General features: G+C 47.6%; 1 protein-coding gene across 1 annotated transcript in view; it reads right to left on the reverse strand.

The window, feature by feature from the left end:
• LOC111243991 (zinc finger SWIM domain-containing protein 5-like) overlaps positions 1–21,521 on the reverse strand; it is an 88,453-nt gene extending 66,932 nt beyond the window's left edge. The window contains exon 1 of the mRNA XM_086981024.1: positions 19,331–21,521. Coding sequence (XP_086837150.1) covers positions 19,331–20,147 — 817 coding nt within the window. The 5' untranslated portion in view covers positions 20,148–21,521. The remainder of the gene's footprint in view (positions 1–19,330) is intronic.
• Between the last annotated feature and the right edge of the window lie 160 nt (positions 21,522–21,681).

Consider the following 21,681-nt stretch of genomic DNA (forward strand, 5'->3'; position numbering starts at 1 on the left):
GTGACAATAGACCAAATGGAAAATTTTCCTACGTCAAATAGGCTAATTAGCGTGTTCAACGTAGCGCACACAGGTATCTCAAGTAACGACTAATATACATATATAGGGCAAAAGATAGCACTGGGCAGGATAGCACCTAAATGGGCGTGAAATTTGCAGTAAAGCTAACCTCGTTCAGTAGACAACATCTCTGTACGACAGCTGCTGTTGCTGCGCGCTGTTGTTGTCGTCTGACTCGGCTCGTGCGTAATGTCGGGGAGAGCGAGAGCAATGGACGGCCCGAAGGCCACAGTCACTTCATTGCCAGTCTGCCAACAATAAGTAGCAACAGAGAAACGAAAACTGTCGCCACTGCTCTCGATGCTGCATGTACGTTCCGTTTCGGTGGGTCAGGGATGACAGCGGCACTAGATGCAACTGTCAGAGGCAAAGAAGTTGTGCCACTGGCGACGGACCGTAATTTGATATAGCTCACCGTGCAGACCAATCGGTCGCTTAAGATAAACATATGGCTGGACAAATGGTTCGATAGATGAATGAAGAACGGCCTACCGGCTGTCCTTTCGCGTGTCCTCTCTGCGCGACCGTCGCGTCAGCAGCAGCAGTGACTGCGGCGGCGACCGCATGACTAGCTTGCATGATAGTCACATTCGCCTGCCGTCGCTAGCGGCCGCTGTTGGACGCCTGTCGCGCAATGGATGCAGAAGGGGAAGCCAAGCTTCAAGGGGACAGAACGATTTTTTCCTTAGCGTCTGCTGGCGCTGTTGCTTTAGTAGCTGCTCTCCTCAGTAATGCCATCATCTCTGCTAACAAATTTCTTATGCTGGGACGCGAAGCAGTAATTATATACGTTTACACACATATATATATAGCGATGATTACTGTAAAAGTGCTGCTACCGGCCCTTCCGCTTGCGAACATGGCGAAGAAAAAAAAGATCTACATGTGATATTTGACACAAGACGGAAAAAAGCTTTTCTCCTTCAAAAAGATTTTCGCAGTCGTAGTCGCACAGAACTCATATGGACTTTGGGGGAAATTGGTTTATAGCTTAACTGCTTTTATATTACATAGGAAAAAAGACTATTTCACCCTCCATTATTATCTGATGCTCTCTGTATTCTGTTCCACCGGGCGTACGGCACTTAGTTACTATATAATAATAATATTGCTAGTAGTAGTTCTTTGACGGCTATGACCTGCTCCCCTTTTCACCACCGGCGGCGCTGGTCCTAAGAGAAGAGCCATTATCGCATTCGTATTCTGAACCACGCTCGCCTGCTTTGCTGAAACGATCTACTTCTACGAAGGTCCTCTGTAGCGGCCCGGCTTATTCACCGCCGAGCAGTAGCTGCAGCAGAAATTTAGCGAATTTGTGGCCTCAGCCGCTATTTCACTAATGTTCATAGGCGACGCTGTGCACGGCACACAAAGTCAGCTCGGTCTGCTTACGTCTGAGCGTGCGTTAGTATTACTGACGATCTTAAACCTGAACGCGAGCCTCTTTGACGACAAAAAAATAGCAGTTACATAATGTAATAACTACGGATAACTAAATATGTCTGGATTTAGGCATGATTACGCACAATAATAAACCGTAAATCAACATGTGTTACATGATGTACTTGGCCGTATGACTGTACCTCGCTAGCGTTCTTCAGGCACACGAATGTAATGAGGATGGTGATCTTCACAATCATGGTAGAGACAACAGCATTGCTTATTAGCATTTATAACAATATGTTTTCCTGTGCACATACCCAAGCCCATAGTTTGTGATAATTGTAGATTCAAATGCCGTCACTGTTGCGTGCAGTCAGCGCTACGTTCTTCATCGCCACAAAACCACGAACCGACCCGCTGTCAGTTGCCACGTCTCGTAGATACCAGTATGTACATATATACACATGTACCAGTATCCGCGTTGGTCGTTCGCGTGCTGCTTGAGAAGAAGCGAAAGCTACCTAGAGATAGTCACTGCTTCCTTCTCGTCAAAGCTTGCCGGCCGTCTGGCGGCGCCCTTTCTCTAAAGCAGCAGTAATAGTTTGCTTGTAGTGTCGTCTGTATTACCGCCTTTACTGCAATCGCTACGACCGCGAGCGTGGCGATGACTGCAACAGTAGCAGGAGACTCGGGTTGGTGGGCGAGGATACAGAAAGAAGCTGTAATGAGCCCATCCATCTGAGCTACTCGCAGCCTACCTCCCAGTTCCCCCCAACAACTCGAACGGCCGCGTCACAATCCCAGCGGGCGCCCACCACCGTCACCATCACGAATTGCCCTCTTGCCACTACAACACGCCGGGTGACCCTTTCCTTCTGCCGCCGTCTCGCCTTCCTTTGCCAGTGTCAGTTCAGGACCTCCGACCACAACCGTCATATAGTCCATCCTACCCCGCCCGCCTCCATTCACTTGTGTATAGTATTAGTACAACTGCTTAGTAATCCCGCGCTAGCGTTTTCTGTATCCTGTTCATCGTCAACAATATGATATTTTCCTTTAGGCTTGCTTTTCCATTCGCATTGCGGCGGCAGTGTCTCCTGTACGATGACGACGCCGATGCCTTTCGTGCACGTGTAAAAAGGGAAAGGTATATGAGAAATAGAAAAAAAACAACTCGTCATACGAATTAACACTTTTCTTCTGACCAATTTCAATGTAATGCTGTTCGTGGCACTTTTTTGTGTAGCGGTTGAGGGCGCTACGATGGCCGCAATGCTTCTGGCTACGGCCGTCTTCTCGGCCCTGTAAACGGGAATAATAGTTCGAGTATTAACGAATGGCTGGGCCTGCTTGTAGGTTAAGGTAAGGTAAGGTAACGACAGCAGCCGACCCAAAGCCGCTCAGAGGCTCAGTACATTGTGTCAAAGCACGGAGTGGGCCGATGTACAACTGGTTGCCGGCCAAGTTACTTTTATGTTTTTATATAGTATCGGACATGTTGCCGGGCAAGCGTCTCCAACGAAATGTTCTCTGAAGAAAAACACGTCGAAAAAATCGAATAGCATAAACACTAACTTAGCGGGTTAGTTTCGTTCAACGTGTGCGTAGAGTTACGCGTCTTGGACAATATTGGCTTGACAGAGCTGCGAATGAGAGAGACAAGGAAGTCATCGGAGGAAAATTGTTGCAGCGCGCGATAAGGGCAGCCAGCGTACGAGATCAACGTACCAGTAGTGGCCGACCGGAAAGATTTGTCGATGTGGCAACGACTGCATGCGCCAGCTTAGGAGTATTATATGGCGGCTATATGCGAAAGCTGCGCAACTGCTATCATCCGGAAAGACGATATCTGCCGAGATTAGACAACTACGAAATGACCACGGACCCTGTCCAGCGCTGTTTGTATACGCGACACAGTTTACCGTTCACTGCTACGAATATTAAATTAAACCCCGCGGCAGCAACACGAAATCCAGTTAGTAAATCCATTTAGCTAGCGTCGTAAATGCGCCATCTAGGAAAGCCCCACGTGTGGCCTAACGCCGCAACCAGCGACGATACTTTGTACGACTACGAGTTGCGTGTTCACAAAGCAAAGGCGAGCAGGAATCAAGAAATTGGGCTTCCAGTTACCATTAACTCTGTATACACACGCCACACAATGAGTGTCGATGCTAAGCGGCGCCTAGTCATCTAAATGGCCAGCGGACAAATTCAAGTTTCCTTCTCTCTTTCGGTTCCTCTTTCTACCCCAATAAGGACAGCGTCGGTGATCGCAGAAGCATTGCAGCTTCGAGCCTCCTAGATGCTTTGTAGCTTTCCTTCCTTCTCCAGACTCTTCTACGTACGAATGCACCATACAACGTCGCCATGTTGGTTGATCTTAGATAATTCGTAGATTTGGTAAGTGTCACGTTCAACCCCTACATCGTATTCCACTGCCCTCTGACGGTCGTAAGCCTCACAGCTTCCTTATCTAGCCCCATATTCCCTGATCTCCTCTGGCGACCTCAGCGCCACGTAGTGTGCCGGAGCAACAACAAAGCAACTATAATAGAGGGAGGCTGAGAGAAAGGTTGGCGGAATATAGATGAGCAAGGGAGACAAGGCAGGCGGGTACGAAAGGGGCCCAAAGGGGAACAATATCTGTCAGGCTTTCCATCGTAGTAGTGAGTAGTGAGAGGGCAAAAAAGAACTGCTTTACTAGAAACAGAAACGCAAGGCTCGTCTAAATAAAAGTACAACGGCGGCAGAAGCAAAGTGGGTGTGTCTGTGTGCACAACCTAAGTCAGCTCAACGCGGATTTAAACTCCTTCCTCCGCGCTGACTTGCACCCGCTAGCGGTTCTGACCACTTCAACGGCGAACAAGCAATGAGCATACGCCTACAAAAAACAGACCACAGTATGTCCTGTAACGCGCCGTTACCCGTTCGAAGCGGTGACCTGAATGAGGTTGCAGTAATACAAAGACAATGGGGAACCAGACAAACAGCATTGGGAATAATAGTACGGTACGACGGCGGCTGAGGTACGGGCGTTTATCACAGTCGTTATATTGGCAGAATGTTGTAAAGCCGATTAGTTAAAAGTAAAAACGACTGAGAAACAAAAGAAAAATGAAAATAGACAAGACTCCCATGCGAATACCATTAACAGAGACATTATTATATATAAGGCACATGCTCCGGCAATATTTTTACACTAGGACCAGAAATACTAAGAAAAACTGAATTGTTGGGACAACGTGATTCTGGGTAGTACAGTGGATGGACACTCTTACCTCAACTCTTTACCTGAATTAATCGGTATGTCACGTGAATACACAGGACATAGGAATACTGCCAGTTTCATTAAATGCAGTTGGATGGTTGCACAACCGCACGTTCTTATCTGAAGTTTTCGAATATCAAAAAGTTCCCACAAAGCAACAAGCGGCCAGATAGCTGCCTTTAGCGACATATCAGAATGTACTCACACAACTTCTATACTAGAGCGATGAACCAACAGGCGCAGCTCAGAAAGCGCCGCACAGTCACTCCCAAAACATTGAGATCCTCGTAGGACTGCGTCGTGCCCTCCCCTTGTGACACCCGCCTGCCCGTTGAGCTCAGCTAACCTCGTAGCAGGAAAGAGCTGTAGGCAGAAGGCAGCACCATCTTTACGATCACCACCGGGAAGTGCGCGCCACTTAGAAAGGGATCGCGGCAGCGATGGGGGATTGTGGGTGTACTCCGGGATGGAGAGGGTGGGCGGAGGCCGGCCGGGGCCAAATTACGATACCACATCTTGAGTAGTGCCCCACAACCTGTTGTGGCTGCGCGGTTCAAAAAAAAAGTCTGGAGAAATAGAAGGAAAAGGCGACAGCGGGATGAAGGTCTGAAGCCTGCACGCGGGCTGGCGGGAGTATTGGGGCATTGGAGTGGCGCACGAAGGTGACGGGGCTTCTTTGCATTCTGTCCCAGTTCGGCTTCACCCCTGACCAACCGTTGCCAACGCAAACAGGAGCCATCCCCGGAGCCGGATTCGGGTCAATATTAGAGGGGTTTAATAAAAGTAAATTATTATTATTGTACTGCCAAAGACCAGTATCTCCGCCAGTCTTCTATAGACGAGGCTCAACGGCAAGTTCCAACCAAGGGAATTCGTCCGTTTTCCTTCATAACCTTGCAGCACTGAACCTTCTGCCTCTGATTCATGGGCTGAAATGCAGTACTCTGCTCTCGTTTCTTGTTACTTTTCTCAGCTGAACGCCTCGGATTACCGGTGAATGTTCATGGCATCGGTCGCAATAGTACTAGTAGTATCCCTTAAAATGTAGAGGCAAGCATTGCCTCAGAAACTGGATACGCACGTTCGGCTACCAATCGATAGCAACCACTGAAAATGGCAGCGACGGCAGTAGACCTGTAACATATTAAACTATTCTCCGACCTCCTAGATAAGAGTATCTACCGAGTATAACACTGTATCGCAGTGAGCCTCTAGCCCACATGACCAGAGGCGTAATTTGTTATTTGTTATCCTATTTGGCGCCCATAATGAAATCATGGTAACAATAACACCGGCACGACACATATACTCACAGGCTACTTAGGAAACCGAATGTGGATAATATCTCTACGAAATTATATATATTCAAAAACTTAGGCAAAAATAATTAACTTTTTACGTTCAGTAGTAAGGATCCAGTAAAGGCTGTTTCCTTCTCTGGTGCCCAGATAACTGCATTTGGATAAATGACGCTAGAATATATAATACAAACGCCTGTATCGAACGGTCAACGTAAGCCAGGTATATCGAATGTGTGCAGGTATAAGCGAACCGGCTGTATGAACAGGTCTGAACACTTAGTACACGCATGGCGTGGTTATATATAGCGATAGAGAATCTTGATGATGGTGATACTTGCTTTGGTAAGTTTTAGTGGAGTGATGAGATCCCAACATCTAATAAAGTTAAGGACTTTTATTGATAAGACGGTCTAAGTTCGAAAACGGGTTTCATTCTAGGTTGCGTCGGATTTAAGCATAAAGGAGAACTTGAAGGTTAGTGGTGTGTAGCAGGCTCGCCGAAGATAGGTCTAACCGTCAGGGCAGAGCTTCGCACTCGGCTCGTATATATAAGCCCCGTCTGATGGTGTCTGGTCACACATGGAAGTACTGCTTAAACCCTCTTAAAAAAGATAAGTTGGCAAGCGTAAACCGCGAACTTACCCTCACAACACTTCGTTTCGTGCCGGGATCCAGCCATCTGAAACAATGCTTAGCAGACGCAAAACTTTAAACATTTGTTTAGATACTTTGTTAAATAAAAACTCTCTTACCAGTGTTAAACCAGTAATAAGAAAAAAGACCTAAAGGTGCCTAGGCGCAAGTGACTAAAGTACCTAGCTGCCGTTGGCTTTCAAGCGGACCTAACGCAGTCTAGCTTCAATTTTTTCTAATAAAGAAAGTGGTTAATAAACGAAAGTTCTCCCGTTTTATCTGTCTTTAGCTTAAACCGTAAAGCAGTCCCTTAGAGGATTATCTCACGTAACAAACGAAGAACGAATAACACCTGTCAATAGTACGATAGATTCCGGACCAGCGAATAGGTTTGACATGAAAAACCTAGTTGTTTACGCGTGAGTTGCGTTCAGTAATAGGTTTAATGCAGAACGATTCCTGTTGTTCTATAATCGGCCGGCCAGCGAAAGTTGATCTAGCGTAGGCTTAAAAACATACAACATGTATGTTATACTGCCTCGGATTCCATGCAATATTACTCTAGTAATCAATGTGGAATTACTTCAGTAGCAGAAGGCACTGCTGTTGTATGGGACCCGCTCCGTGGTTTGATGAGGACGAGGCGGCATTGGCTTTAGTTGCATAGGGCAGCTAGTTAGTACGCTTCTAGGCGACCGAATGAGCCCTTGACGCTATAGTGCTGGGCTTCCTGGACGGTCGGGTCACCGAGAGGTTCCGAACCAACTACACGTCGTCCTCGTCCTGCAGTTTCCGTCTTCCTCCCGCTGCTTCTAGCAGCGGCGACAGCAGCGGCCCGGTCAAACGCTGCCCTATCAAGGCCAAGAGAGTGAAAAAGGAGAAAACTTGCAGGACGTCCAATGCCAGGCACCCTTATCGCCACCGCTACCTCCGCGTCAGGGCGATAGAGATAAAAACGGGCGATTTTTCTATGCAGCTTTATGTGCGTATAATATAGATTTTGAATTTTTATGGCATCAGGCCCTAGAACAAGTAGATAAAGAAGAAAGGCCGGCGGGGCCAAGTCAAGACGACCCGAACGTCCAGGTCCAGCCACTGAGTCCGTGTAGTGTTCTCCACAGATAAATCACTCCCCCTTACGCCCCATCCCCCTCCTACCAGTAATACCCCTCACTCAAACAGCCGCGCCTGCCGGAGCAACTACAGCAATAATAGCGGTGGCCTGAAACGAATAACTTGGCCAGCAGTAGCAGCAGCCTGTTCGTTCGGACCACGTTCTTTCGCACGAAATTTTACCAGGCTTGCGACCGCTTGTCTCCGTCGTCTTCAAGATTAACATAGGCGTGAAAGTAAAAGTCGAATGGCGACGAATGTTTCGGGAGAAGAAGCTGACCGAGGCCATGCAGCCAACCGAAAGTACTGCGGCCCGCGCTGTAGTTACGCGCTTGTTCCTCTTCCTCTCGCTGGTAACGGAGCATCGCCACCGGCAGAAGCCGCTACGGCAACAGTAAGCGAGACAGGACGCTTGCTGCGCCACCGTTGCGTTACGTTGTTTTGCTTTCCATCTGCATACAACTGCGAGAAGACGCAGAGACCAACGATACAGCCAGTCGCTGCTCAGTGATACCATAAAGAAATAGCCAAGAGAAAGGCCTTAATCTTAAGAACCTTCTAGCTTAATACACCGGCACACATGCAGTCAGACAGATCGGTAGATATTGTGGCCGAAACCACAGGCACATTCAGGCACAGCTTGTCGGCATTCTTTACAGATACACAAAGTAGGCGCGTAGTCGTTGTTGTTACTGCATTGAGCGACTGCCTCGATGTGTGCATGTGTGACTGCATAGACCAGTCTCAAATACGAGATATGCGGCCAATGCCATGATACTGTACACACAAACACACATGCATTCTGCAGTAAACAGAATTATTGCTATTATCAGCGGTATTGCAATGCGCGTTCAGCGTCACTGTAGCTATCGCCGCCGTTACTGCTGCTGTTGCAGTTGTTGCCGTGACCGATATGATGGATTTTGATCTTTCTCAGAGGATAAATAAAAGTAAACCTTTTCTGACGAGCCATTAAACTGCCCTTATCCTCGACACACAAATTCTCGCGGATCGCCCCCTACCTCTCTCTTTGGGCGGAACGAGCTTTAGGCCTGGTACATCATATTAGCAACTACTGACCTTATAATAGAGGATTGATGTAGCTTGTGATCGTTGTATTATGTTTCTTCGTGCTTTACTCTGGATTTACATAGCGCAACTACAAAAAAAAAAGTCAGCAATCGAACATTATGCAAATACATCTTACGTTTGTATCCGTGATGTGCTTTTATTAGCTAACTGCATAATTTTTACGAAGTACTCACGTACTCGTCATCGTGCACATCGGGCGTGTATTCGAATGCCTACTCGTTGTAAAGAGTAAAAACAAAATAGCCTATCCTAACAACCAATCGTAAAAGTCGTCGTGCTATAAGTAGCAACGTATGTGTTGAGTGATCAAGACATCGCTATAGATAGATTAGGGAAAATTATCGGTGGCCAGATTTGTCTCGATATTACGCTGTGCAGCAGAGCGCGAATCAGTCTGTTCATTAGCGGGGCGCAAATTTCCTATCATAGCAATTCTCCGTGCCTCACACGATTCTGAACCGGTTCAACGTAGTATTTCAATTGTGTCACATAGATTCAATCTTTCTTCAGAACATGTCTGAGTAAGCTCAACGAAGAAGTGAAGCGCGTACGTACCGCATCATCAACAAAATGAACTTCCGATACTCCCTGACACGTACCGAATAAACAAGCTGAGTCTATTCAAAACGAGCCACATAATACCACATGTTGCAGGACTTCGCTTCACCGATTATTAGACACTTTCTGGCAACCTCTAATCGTTGTATTAATAATAAATTGCAGCGTGAACAGCAAGATCCAGATAGCGGCGAGGCCGGGGCGGACCAGAAGAATGTCCGACTTATAATCAGAAACGATCCTGTTTGGCTAACGACAATTCAGTATAGACAAACGATACGACCATGACATGACACGCTAATCATAACCCAAAGCCTCCGACACACACGTACACAAGAAAAATACTCTTAATAAAAAACGGATCACGAGTACTTAATTAAATGATTAACTTCGGAATTTGCCTCGTTTTCTTACTATACCCCTCGCTATGGCCCGTTCGCTTACTAAGCGGCAAGAAGATCTGCTTCCTGATTCAGATTTGCAAACGCAATAACGTGTGAAATTTTATATATCATAGCCTGCGATAATAAGTAATAATAACGGTCTTCGCTCGCCTTCTTACACGAATATATCTCAACATCAGCCGATTCAGTGTCGTGCACGGGCGGCAGCTAGTAGCTAACTAGCCTAAATAGGCATATATTTAGTACGGAAAGTCACAGACATAGGCGAATACTCGTAGCGACTCTGCTATGGACAGGGCGAGCAACAAGCACAAGCATCGGCGGCGGTCGGATTGCCACGTCGCCGGATGGACGTACGACAGAATAGTCCTGTAGCCTCTACATTGACGTAAGCCCGTTCACGTTCCAGCCAGCATGGGTCGCTGTGTTGAAGCGTTTTCAAGACACAACTGCGAATCAGCTGGTGATCGTCATGATACGATGGCCAAAGCGGCAGCTCGAGATGCGAATGCGTAAAGCGCGGAGGATAGCTCGACCTTGCTTGTACATGTCGCTACGCATGTATCTGTACAACTATGGACACTCGATAACTCTCTAATTATACATTTCGAGCGAACGACGCGTTTACGACAACGACGCAGTAGCGACAGTATAGGGAGGCACGCGGTTAGCGGGCCCACTGACGCTGACAGCGCGTTCTGTAGCAGCAAATGCATCCGTATATATGCGAAGAATTTAGTGGAATTTAGCGGTGCTCCATCCTCTGTAGTCTTCAACGTTCTCATCTCACTTTAGCCAGTAGCAGCGGCGAAAATATAAGCAGCAAAAACTATATTATGATATAAGATGATGACATTTCCCTTTGACAAGCAGTAATGGCAGCCAACTGTAATGCTGCTACCTCTTCTGCTCGACTGCGCATTGTTTTCCTTCGTTGTCCTTCGACAGAGTGCAAGAGGGAAAAATGGAGGAGATTTCACCGTAAGGGAACGAAAGAAAAGAGACATCGCTAGCTAAACCATTGTACTAATACTAGTAGTAGTAATTACTTGTAAAGCGACTAGGTACAAGGTAAGTAAATAAGGGGTAGAAAAAACGCGTTTAGAGAGGAGAGGAGGGGCAAATCAGAGGAGATAGTACTGTGTAATTAACTCGAAAGGTTATTACTGCTCATTAGATCGGATCCCCGTCATCTTGACTGAACAGTTCACTAGTGAAAAGATTGGCTTGGGAATCAGCCGGCGATAACAATTATTCTCACAGTAAATGTTCGTGCTTTGATTGCTTGCCTTTCATAATTGTAAGGTATATAAGTCATCTTAGCCGATACATGTAGAATAGGCGTTGATACGCTATCGGTGCGACCGAACAACCGATAACATGGAACCTTGCACAGCGTGCTTTGTTCGTTGAATCTGAATTTGGTTGCATTTCACTACGATACGGGTACACACATTCGTGCTTTCCTCTAATCCATATTGTCGATTTCTTTTTGTAGCTGCCTATACCAGTGTACTATACCACGTAACTCAAAAGTTTTGCCGAGAAGTTCTTTGTTTGGCAGCAGTCTTACGCTTTCGCATCGGCTTGTAAGACGAAGGTCGATCGTTTAGTTTTTCGACTTCGTGGTCTGGGCTTCGTTGGTTCGAGTAGCTTTTGCGACCCGAACGCTTGGGCTTCCATGGTTTGTTACTGCTGCCAGTGATGGTGCCGCTCCCGCTATCGAAGAGTAGAGGCTGCTCTTTTCAATCTACAGGCCGCACACCGCCCTTGCGGGGTTATACTTTACGCAGTAGTAACCGCAGTAGTAGGCCAATCGCCTTAGATAGGAGGACATAATCATTACTTGCAGTTCTCGTTTTTGCTCCGATTCAATCGAATGCCACAATCGACAAAGCAGAAAAGCGGATATGGTGAATTCATTCTCGCGATGGCGACCCAAGAAGTTTCGAATTGAGCCCTGACGAGCAGAAGCGCCGTTGGTATGTTATGCCGGACTGCGATACCCCACCCAGCGCGACAGCCATAACGGCCTTGCTTGGCTTGGGTTGCCAGTGGCTGGGCTATACATATATATATGCATATATATATATATATATATGCCTATGTGCCTAAACATGTGCCCCTGTGCAGAGGGTTCCTAGCTGATTTATGAGGGCAAAAAAGAAGCAAGGTTAAATCATTTAGACAGACGGCTCTGTTCTGTCCGACTTAGGTTGCTGAACGTCCGTTGCTCCGTTCACCTGGCTAAAGCCGCTGAACGGCCGAATCGAGCCGCATTCTTCTGCTACTTCATACCTAGAGCTCCTTGAGACAAAAACGACGAAAGTGGTCGATAAGGAGACAGAAATAGCTAAGCTCCGTTGCTGCTACCGTATATATCAATCGGGTTCGGTCTACCTGGCAAAATTGTTTAACCGCAGCAATGGCAGCAGCTAGAAAACTTGAAAGCATAAAAAAACAAGCTAGATGTACACATACATATGAAAAGCACTATTAAACCTGATCATGAATTACATATCCAGCAAAAAAGATCCGAATACACGTAGTGTAGGGTCACGCAGAATACTGAGGTGCAGCTGCTGCGCTACTCAGTCTGGCTGGTGAGTGGATGAGCAGAACGAATCTCAAGACGAATGGAGGTCCCCACAGAGAAAACTGCTAGCTATCTACATTGCGCACGTCCCTGATTTACTCTTACCCTCTAGTTTGCTCCCCACTACTTCAGCTAGAGAAGACGACGAACGAGACTACTGGAGAGGAGGCTGGGATATCGAGTCTTCAGACATGCGGCGGCTGAGTAGAAAGCGGGCAACGAGCAGTCCTGCCGCTCTCCGTAGGCTGACATGCACACAGACATGCTGGTTTGCCGGCCCAGCCAGGAGGTACAAGGGTTGGGGGAGAAGGGGGGAGGCGGTTTGAACAACATGAAACAGAATAAGTAGCTAGAGGAGGCTCGTTTCACTTCCACCCTCATTTGGTTCAGCTGTATTTCCACCGACGTTCACAGTGGTGGCCGAAGGAAAAAGAAAAATAGGGCCTGCAAACAAGGAAGAAGTAGATACAGGAATTCCGTCTTAGCTACTATCATTAGATATAATTATAATTGTTGGGAACAAATGCACTAATAAACTTCCCTCTTCCAATAAAGGGGCCCGTTTTGACGAAGAGCACAGCCCCCCTTTTTTCCCCACCAGCACAACCTGAGCGGAGGGGCTCGTGCAGATTTCCTCGTTGAGCTCTGCTTCTCGATATAGAATCGATGTACACCAGTTGTGTACGAGTAGCAGCAGTAGTAAGAGTAGTACTCGTAGCGATAGGCGACAGACAGCGTATGGACAGAAATGGAATCCTTTTTCCGTCAGGCTGTCTACAGTCAAGTGAGTGCAGGAAGGTAGGCAGGGAGGCAGGCGGGAAAGCGACCGACCCGCTAAGCAAACTGCCAGATAGACAGGGCCGCATAGGCCGCTATTACAACGCTGCTGTGTCTCAGCGTTCTTGCTTCTCACTGTCGCTGCTGCGATTGCTACTAAGTCGGCTGGTGCAACGGTGCTCCTGCGTTATTTCAAGACAATATGTCCTGCTGGGCGCGACTTCTCGGCCCTCTTCGCAGACAACTTCAACATCCAGCAGTAACTAGAGTACCTCCGAGGCTTGCAGGCTAGCAGCACGGCGAAGCCACCCAGCCAGCCAAAGCACCCAGTTGAAGCGAGCGTGCACAGCAGCAAACGGCAGTGAGCCAGCCGGACACTCACTGAGTTTGTCTGTATCCCTATCTGCTTGCTATCGCTGCAGCTAGAAGTCGTACAACCGAAATCCGCGCAGCGAGCTTAGAGGCTCAGAACAGGATGCTTAAAACATATGAAGAAAGATGGAGTTGATTCGTTGCCGAGAGGCAAGAGAGCTGCTTCTGCAGCGCAGCCATCGCCGCGACAGCGCTGTCGTTTTACCACCACCATGACACTCGCTGCTTGCAAGTTTCTCTCTCTACCCAAACCTGTTCTGCGCTTTCGCTGCTCGCCGACTGTGAGGAGACTACTTCTGGCGCTGCTACAGCCGCAGGAGATATAAGAGGCAAAAGATGGCCGGGATACGAAATCAACGATACGCTCAGCTAGTCTGATTAAGAATGGCGCCAGTGAAGTCTGCTGAGCCTGTAGGAGTACATCCACACAGATGACTTTTGCTACTGCTACCGCTGCGACTTACCTTACGTGTGCCGCTGTCGCTGCTCTAACAGCAGGAACTGCTTTACGTCACTCAAAGGACCCAGTAAAAAAGAGACTGACGGATGAACATCTCCTCGGATTCCAGCCGCGGCAGTAGCAACAACGGTACTTCGAAGAAATTCACGCGGTTACCGCCTGCTCTGTTGTACGCCTTCCTTTACTCACACATAGTATGTACGTGCACTTGCGCGCGTATGGTTTTCTCTTTTTTCGCTATTCCCCTTACACGATAACAAATACCACTGAGCACGTACGAGTGCGTGTGTGTGTGTGTCTGCATGTATCTTGTTACTATAATATACAGGTTGGACCGCAACGCAAGCTGGATCCTACTGACATACGCTGGGGATGGTGGTGTCTCGGTGGAGTCGCCTCAACAGACATGTTGCTTTCGAAGGGGCAGGCAGTTGAAAAGTATTTCATTGGTTTGGCGGTTGGCTGCTTAGTTAATTGCATGGCTTGCCTTAATGCTTAAGGCAAACAACGAAACTTAGAAAAAGAAACAAAAACAGGGGGACGAAGTCACCAGAGCTCGGCCGTATTCAGTCTCGATATGGTCGGTAAGCTGATGCTTCTCTGAGGACTTCAGGCGAATCGCAAACTCGATCTGAGAGTACGTTCATTAGCGTGGCACTACTCCTTCTGTCCTGCTTCTGGTGCATAGCTCAATCAACATTTCTCTCTGCCATAGTGCCAGCCATTTCAGCAACGACCCGTAATGGGGGTTAGTCAAAGAAGCCGGAATAAGAAATACCACCACTGCTGCAGCCCCATCCCTATTCACGAACCCCTCAGTAAAAGTTAAATAGAAGAAAGAAGAAACTCATCTTGCGCATATAAAAGATATTTCGTTGAAGAAAAAGCGAACTACTCTTTACTTACTTGTAATACTCATGACCTCAAATTTCGCAACTGCAGCAATAGACATTTACACGAATTCGTAAAAAATCATTCTTGTATAATATACAAATAAGAGTTTAGAGTTAGAATTCTCAATACTGCTGCAGACCGAGCTTGTGCCAACTTCATAACAATGGCGGAACATTAAGCTCATAGGCTCGTGCAATACGTAAGCAATACTTAGAAAACGTGGAGTAAGTCCATCCTAAATTGGCCTTGAAATGTTCTTAAAATATCATGATTGGCTAAACGCTTCCCGAGCCCTTAATTGTTCACAAATTATAAGCCTATCAGCCTGTCTACTTGTATGTGTAATTGATCATGTATAGCCAGCCAAATACGAGTCTATCCCTATCATGATCTGTGCGCAAAACGCTATGGGTTTCTCAAAGGGATATTTTTAAAGGCCTCGGATTGGTGTTACACTCGTCGATGCGTGCACGGAAACTTTTAGGAAATCAATCCATATTTCGGTCGATCCCTTTTCTCTCTAGCCAACCGAGCTAGCCCCTGAAAAGTTGCCTGTAGAAGCTTCTTTGCAGAGGATTAATCTTGAAGAAAAATGATGTTGCCCTCATTCCTTCATCGAAAGGAAGTAAGAACCGCTTTAAAAAATCGTCTTCGCGGTGCCTTTTCCCATGGGATACGACCTGCCCATAACGGACCTTTTTTGAGGTACTGCATTCGGGACCAATGGAAAGCCATTCAGTCAAAGGTAAAATACAACCGACACTCTGAACGACCAATAGGTTTAGCCGTTTTCAAGCAGCCGCTCATCTCTCTTGCAAACCCGCTAATTTAAGCACAAATTTTAGGACATTTGACCCAGCAAGCTCATCAGCAAATGTAAATGGACTAAAAATTCAACCTGACAATCGACACATAAGCGTGACACATTCCCTTTATAAACAAAAAAAAAAAAACATTGCCTTGTCTTAGTTAGAATAACAGTTATTATTTCTCACTTACGGGACCTGTTAGTCAGACAGTACACAAATGTTCATGCCTCAATTGAACATTACTACTAAGTATAAAACACAAACAACGCGTTGCCTGAATGCTTCTCCCTCATCCCCCATCCATTGGAGGTCCAATTCTTATTTCTACTAATGTTTAATCTCTCTGTTGCACCATTACAACAGCTACTAGCCATCGAGACAAGCGTACGTATTCTCTTAGTGGCCAGGCCAAAAAGCTTTGCATGACCCAATTCAATGTATTGGTTAAGCACAGTTATCGCCATTATAATAGATTGTTACATTTATCTTCCTTTGTTCCAGTGAAGAAAAAGGCATATTGTATGTTTTATAATGCATATTGTAGAAGTAAAAGGTGCGTGTCTCTACATGAGCATCTTTCGTGTAGAACGCATTTCTTCTTATTCTGTTACATTTCCATGTGAACATACATTCATTCTGGAAGGCTCCGAGAAAACCCAGGCTTCTGCCCCCTATTCTACTTTCAGCCTCGTTTCCTCGGTGCGTTAGCATGAACCAGCCCATACTCAAGCATGCGCGACTATGTATATCCACACGCATACATGAAGGTCACTATGAAGCGAATCGATTTGCAGGAAAGGATGTGGCAGATTCATTTCGGGCCGCTAGTTCTGATAAGCCTCTGCATATCTTTTTGAACGTGTATCACTATCGCCATAAAATAACCAGGGCGCTTACTGCTATTAGGTATCTTCTATAATACAAACACCAACGAAAATTAGTGGGAAAAAAGGGAAATATCGCTAGATCACGTATCCGTCTATCGCCATGATTCTTAAAGCGTTTGGACAGCCATGAGCCATCCAGCGAGATTCTGTTGGCCGGCCCGTCGACGCTGCCTGTCCTTGTCTCCTCGACACACCTTCGCTTTTAGCGATACAACTGCTGCTGCTGTACCATCGCCCATGCTAGTTTATTGTGTCACACGTATAACATAATAAACAAGTCGCGTTTTTCATCTGTTTGTCAGGCAGACGGGCACCCATCAGCCGTCTCTCGGCTTGCTTTTGACAAACGCTCGCCGCGGAGATACTACGACCGCCAATTAAGTAACGTTAGGCTTTTAGGAACATGTATTAGTATCATTTTCGCTGGCACAGAGTTGGTTGGCTTCATTTTTGCTGCTGCTGTGACGCCTGTAATTCTCGACTAAGACGCTTCTCCTCTGCTTTCGGCGGCTCGCTACAACATCTTCACTGTTTCAAAGCTAACTACTAGTGCTACTGGCCGATAGATGGAGAATGCTCTAGCGGGATGGACGATCGTCCATCGGTCCAAAAGCGTACCATCACGGTGCAACAGTGGCTCTTGCCTCTCGACTAGCAAAGGAGCTAGTAGCGTCGGCGTCGGTAGTAGTCGGCACACAGTCAACAAGAAATGGCTTAATCACAACTTGCTGGCTGTACCCTCCCGCGCTACAACTGCTGCCGGCATCCTCGCCTCGGCGGTCTCGTTTGCAGAGACTGCTCGAACAGGGGCAGCAACAGCGGGCGAAGTACTAAAGCTAATGGTGGTGTTGTTGTTATCGTTGCTGCTGGTGTAGCCGCTGCAGCTCCTGTTGTCTTTGTCTCTCCAGAACCAACTACTGCTGACAACGGCGGCGGCGTTGTTCCGATTGTTGATGGGTAAAAACGTTCGCTCGCTCGTTATGATCAATACGTTCCTTCCGCCCACCGCCGTTACTAGTACGGATGTTAGCATTGCCACAGTATTACTTTGCCTCTCCCATGTACAGGAACCGCCGGCACAACGATGGCGGCACGCACGTCCGCCCCGTCACACACACGTATACACGGATATGATAGGAAATATGCACGTATTCATCAACTTATCTGCGCATACGCATACATACAAACAAATAGACAGACAGCCACCAAACGAGACGAGTGGCTCTCCTTAGATAACTCGAGCCCTCTGAAAACCCCTGACAAGAGTCAGCCATCACGGCTTACGCCTCACACATTGGCCTATGACGGCTATCATTAGCGTCAGCCATAACAGCAGCGACAGCAGCGACAGCACAGTGCGCGTTTCCAAACGAACGAACACTAGTCATCCTTTCCGCCGATAGATTTTATAATAGGTTCGCTAGAAAAGACCAAATCGAAGCCGTAAACCCGATTTCAATGGCTGCCGTTTGTTCCAGCCAGGTTTTGTTATTCTGCACAGTAGAAGTGTCCTGCTGTAGCTTTTTTTCTGCCTGTATCAGGCACAGTGATGGTTATCCACTTGACGCTGTCCTCGTATAGCTCATATTCAAAAGCATTAGTCTCCACTTGCCGTTGTCGCTGCTAACATGAACCGGAAAGCCGGTCAGATCGATGCGTCGATATTATTCGAACGATACGAAACTAATCGGAAGAACATTCCCGTTGCAATGAATTGGATGAAAACATCAAACATGGTCGACGAGAAGAGTAAACCGTCGTGGCGCACCGAGCCGCCGTGACTCCCATAAGTTCTCGAGCACGATTCGAACTTGAGTCATGCAACTGCTTTCGATTACAGTTGTCCGCGTCATATAGCTGCCGTAGCCTCTTATTCATCGGATGTATACAGCCACAGATTCATAAACTATAATATAAACGCTTTCGACACTCTTCTGTATTAACTACCGGTAACTGGTTGAGTCATAAGCCTGGCGTAGTATTGAATCATTACCATTCCCGCAGATATAATCATAATGATGATTATTGACGTTGGGGAAACTGTGCAGAGAAAACGCAAGAAGAACTTTCGTATTCATTCATGTGTATACACAGAGTCACACGTACCGAGGAGGCAATAATCCGCAGAGAAGTAGCAAGTTGCAACTTACAACGATGCGAATGTGCACTTAGTTGCAGAGATCTATGCTAGTACTATTTATATGGTCAGCGTTTAGTTTTTGCATGCGCAGAAATACCTACCGAAATATGCTAATGCTGCCCAGCCTCTCACTAGTTTATCCCATTCGACGACATATCATAGAGCGTGAAACGCACCTGTGATTCACAGATGCTAGACAAACAACACTAACAGGACTGCGGTTTTTCAACTTCCGAGCTGAATACGAATATGACGAGATTAAAAAGAAATCTGGTAGCTTCCTTCAGAGTATTCAACTGCTTCTGACCGATCTACTTCCACGCATAGCTGAGGAGGTGACGTATAGACTCATGGAAAATTGTGAAGTAGGTAAACCTGTAAAGGAACTTTCTTACGATGATATCCTAACACAGAAATAGTAGGTGTCCAGTAATGTTCGTTCATTTAAAATTGACAATTGCTGGACCGAAACACGAGGTCAAGCAGACCCTGTCTCGTACCTAATTCCTCCGTTTCACTATACCGACTATTAATTTAATCCTTAATTAGATGTTTTTCTTTGTACTTCTACCATACTTACCGACTTGTAGAACGCTTTCGACGCATCCACTTTCGTACAACTTTAATCCACGATAGAAAGGCAGTTTCTGGTAGTCGGCGGTGTCAGCTGATACCAGCGACGAGTACATGCAAATATCGCGCTCGTTGCGCGGAAACGACCAGAATATAATGCGACGCTGCACAGGCTCTGGTATCCGGTTGTAACGTTCCTCGATCCGCTGGAACGGAATGTGCGCTGCCACAACTTTCGCACTCAAATCCAATAGCGATTCAACTTTCGACACAATAACACCACTGAAAGCACAGCTGCCGAGGAGAAACGTTGAGCCGCTGAGCGAATTTGTAGCCGCCCCCATCGAGATGGCGCTGCACTTGTGGTGGCCACTGTGGCCAGCGTCACCGCCCCTGCACAGGCCGGCTAGCGCCGAGGTGCCCCCATGATGGTGACGGTTTCCGCCTCCACTACCGCCACCGACGCCCCCTGCTCCGTGTTGGGGCAACGCCACAGCGGCGCCCCCTGCCAGTATCGCTGGCGGCGGAGCGCCCCCGCCGAGAGCTCCACCGATGACATTGTTGCCACCGATTGCTGCTCCCCCGCCCTCTCCTCCTCCTCCTCCTCCTCCTCCTCCTCCTCCTCCGCCGCCGCCGCCGCCGCCTCCGTGAGCAGCAGCAGCAGCAGCAGCCATGTGGAGGTGATGGTGGTGATGAAAATTATGTTGTTGTTGTGGTTGTGGTTGATGTGGTTGTTGTTGCTGTTGATTATTATTATGGTGCTGGTGGGCGGCTGCAGGGCGTCGCTCCAGCGCCTGAGTCCTATGATGGCCCACGGCGGCCATGTTGGTGTGGCGGTGGTGCGCGCTGTTCTTTCTCCGGCCGCTGCATTCGAGCGCTGTGGAACTACACTCGACTTTCCGTCACAAAACGACACTCTAACTTGACGCCGCCGCCGCCGCCGTCCACTACTACTTATAACACTACGACCAGCAGCAGCAGCAGCAGCAGCAGCAGCAGCAGCACTGGTTCTATTGTCGATGATTGAATGAAGTACGATGGAACAGTACAATACGATAAGCACGGCCCAATACAGATTGCTGCTACTGCCGCTGTTGAGTGAGAGCACTATGGTATACGTCCACCGGATACGAGGGAGAATAGATTCGAGGGCGAACACACACACACACACAGAAACAGATACACTCACATGAACAGCCACAGGGGCGGTGGGATGGGGGAAGGGGGTGGTGGTGGCGGAAAGTTGAGGGCGTTGAGGAGAGATACTGATGACGACGACGGTGATTGTGAGCAGTGACCGTATGCGAAGCGTGCTCGTCTATGACGATCTCCTCTTCGGTAATTCCCTCACATCGCAGTGAACAGCGGAGCAACCAACAGCTTCATGGTGAATTAATACGATACGATTGATTATCGCGGTTGTGCTGTGGCCAGCAGCATGAATAGTATTATACATAGATTAATAGTAACTACGGCAGTTACGCTAAAAGTCAATCTCGAAAAGTCAACGATGCTAAGTCGACGACGACGACGATTACTGTCACAGAGGTAAAACAGATTCTCCTACAGCTATACGATAGTTGCGGGCGCCTCTACCACTTGAACGACCTAGCAGCAGCGGCAGCAATGCCACCATGTATCTACGAGTGTTATTCTTGCCGTTTGCGCCAAGTGTATACCTCGTGGCCAGCGTAAACAGATATACCTAGTAGAGGCTTTGTGTAGCTACCGCAAAGTCGTGGAACGCTGACGATCGACGGCGCAAGGAAGCAGGGAATATCCCTGCTATTATTACACGGAGCAGAATAATGACGATCTTCAGCAGCAGCACGGCCACGATCACCATTAACAAATACTAGCAGCAGGGGAACGACACCGACGACAACAATAATAACACGAAATGCACAAAGATATATAGCAGAATAATCAGAAGAAATAATAAAAGGACTGTACGACACAATGCGACGGCACGACGCTACTCCCATGAAGGCCGAAGTAACTCTGATGAGCGGCCGCTTACGAGTACCACTTGCGTTGCCCTCTCCATCGCCACCACCGACAGCATCGTCACCATCGACATAACAGCAGCAGCAACAGCAGCGGCAGTACATCGAGCGGTGGAAGCAGCAGCAGCAGCAGCAGCAGCAGCCGCGCACAACTCAGACCAGAAAATGGCAATACAATTTCTTTCACTCTCCGTTTCTCTTGCTTTGAGTCTCTCAGCCGGCCCCTCACCCAACAACCACTGGTGGCCCTCGCCCACAAAACACAACTCCCAGAACAGAACCTGCAGCAAAGGCTCGCTCGCTCACTCGCTCAGCATGCAGCAGACAACTCACAGCACGGGGCTATCAGCGC

The sequence above is a fragment of the Varroa destructor genome, unplaced genomic scaffold, assembly GCF_002443255.2.
Source record: "Varroa destructor unplaced genomic scaffold, Vdes_3.0 BEIS01000002.1, whole genome shotgun sequence".
Taxonomy (NCBI): Eukaryota; Metazoa; Arthropoda; class Arachnida; order Mesostigmata; family Varroidae; genus Varroa; species Varroa destructor.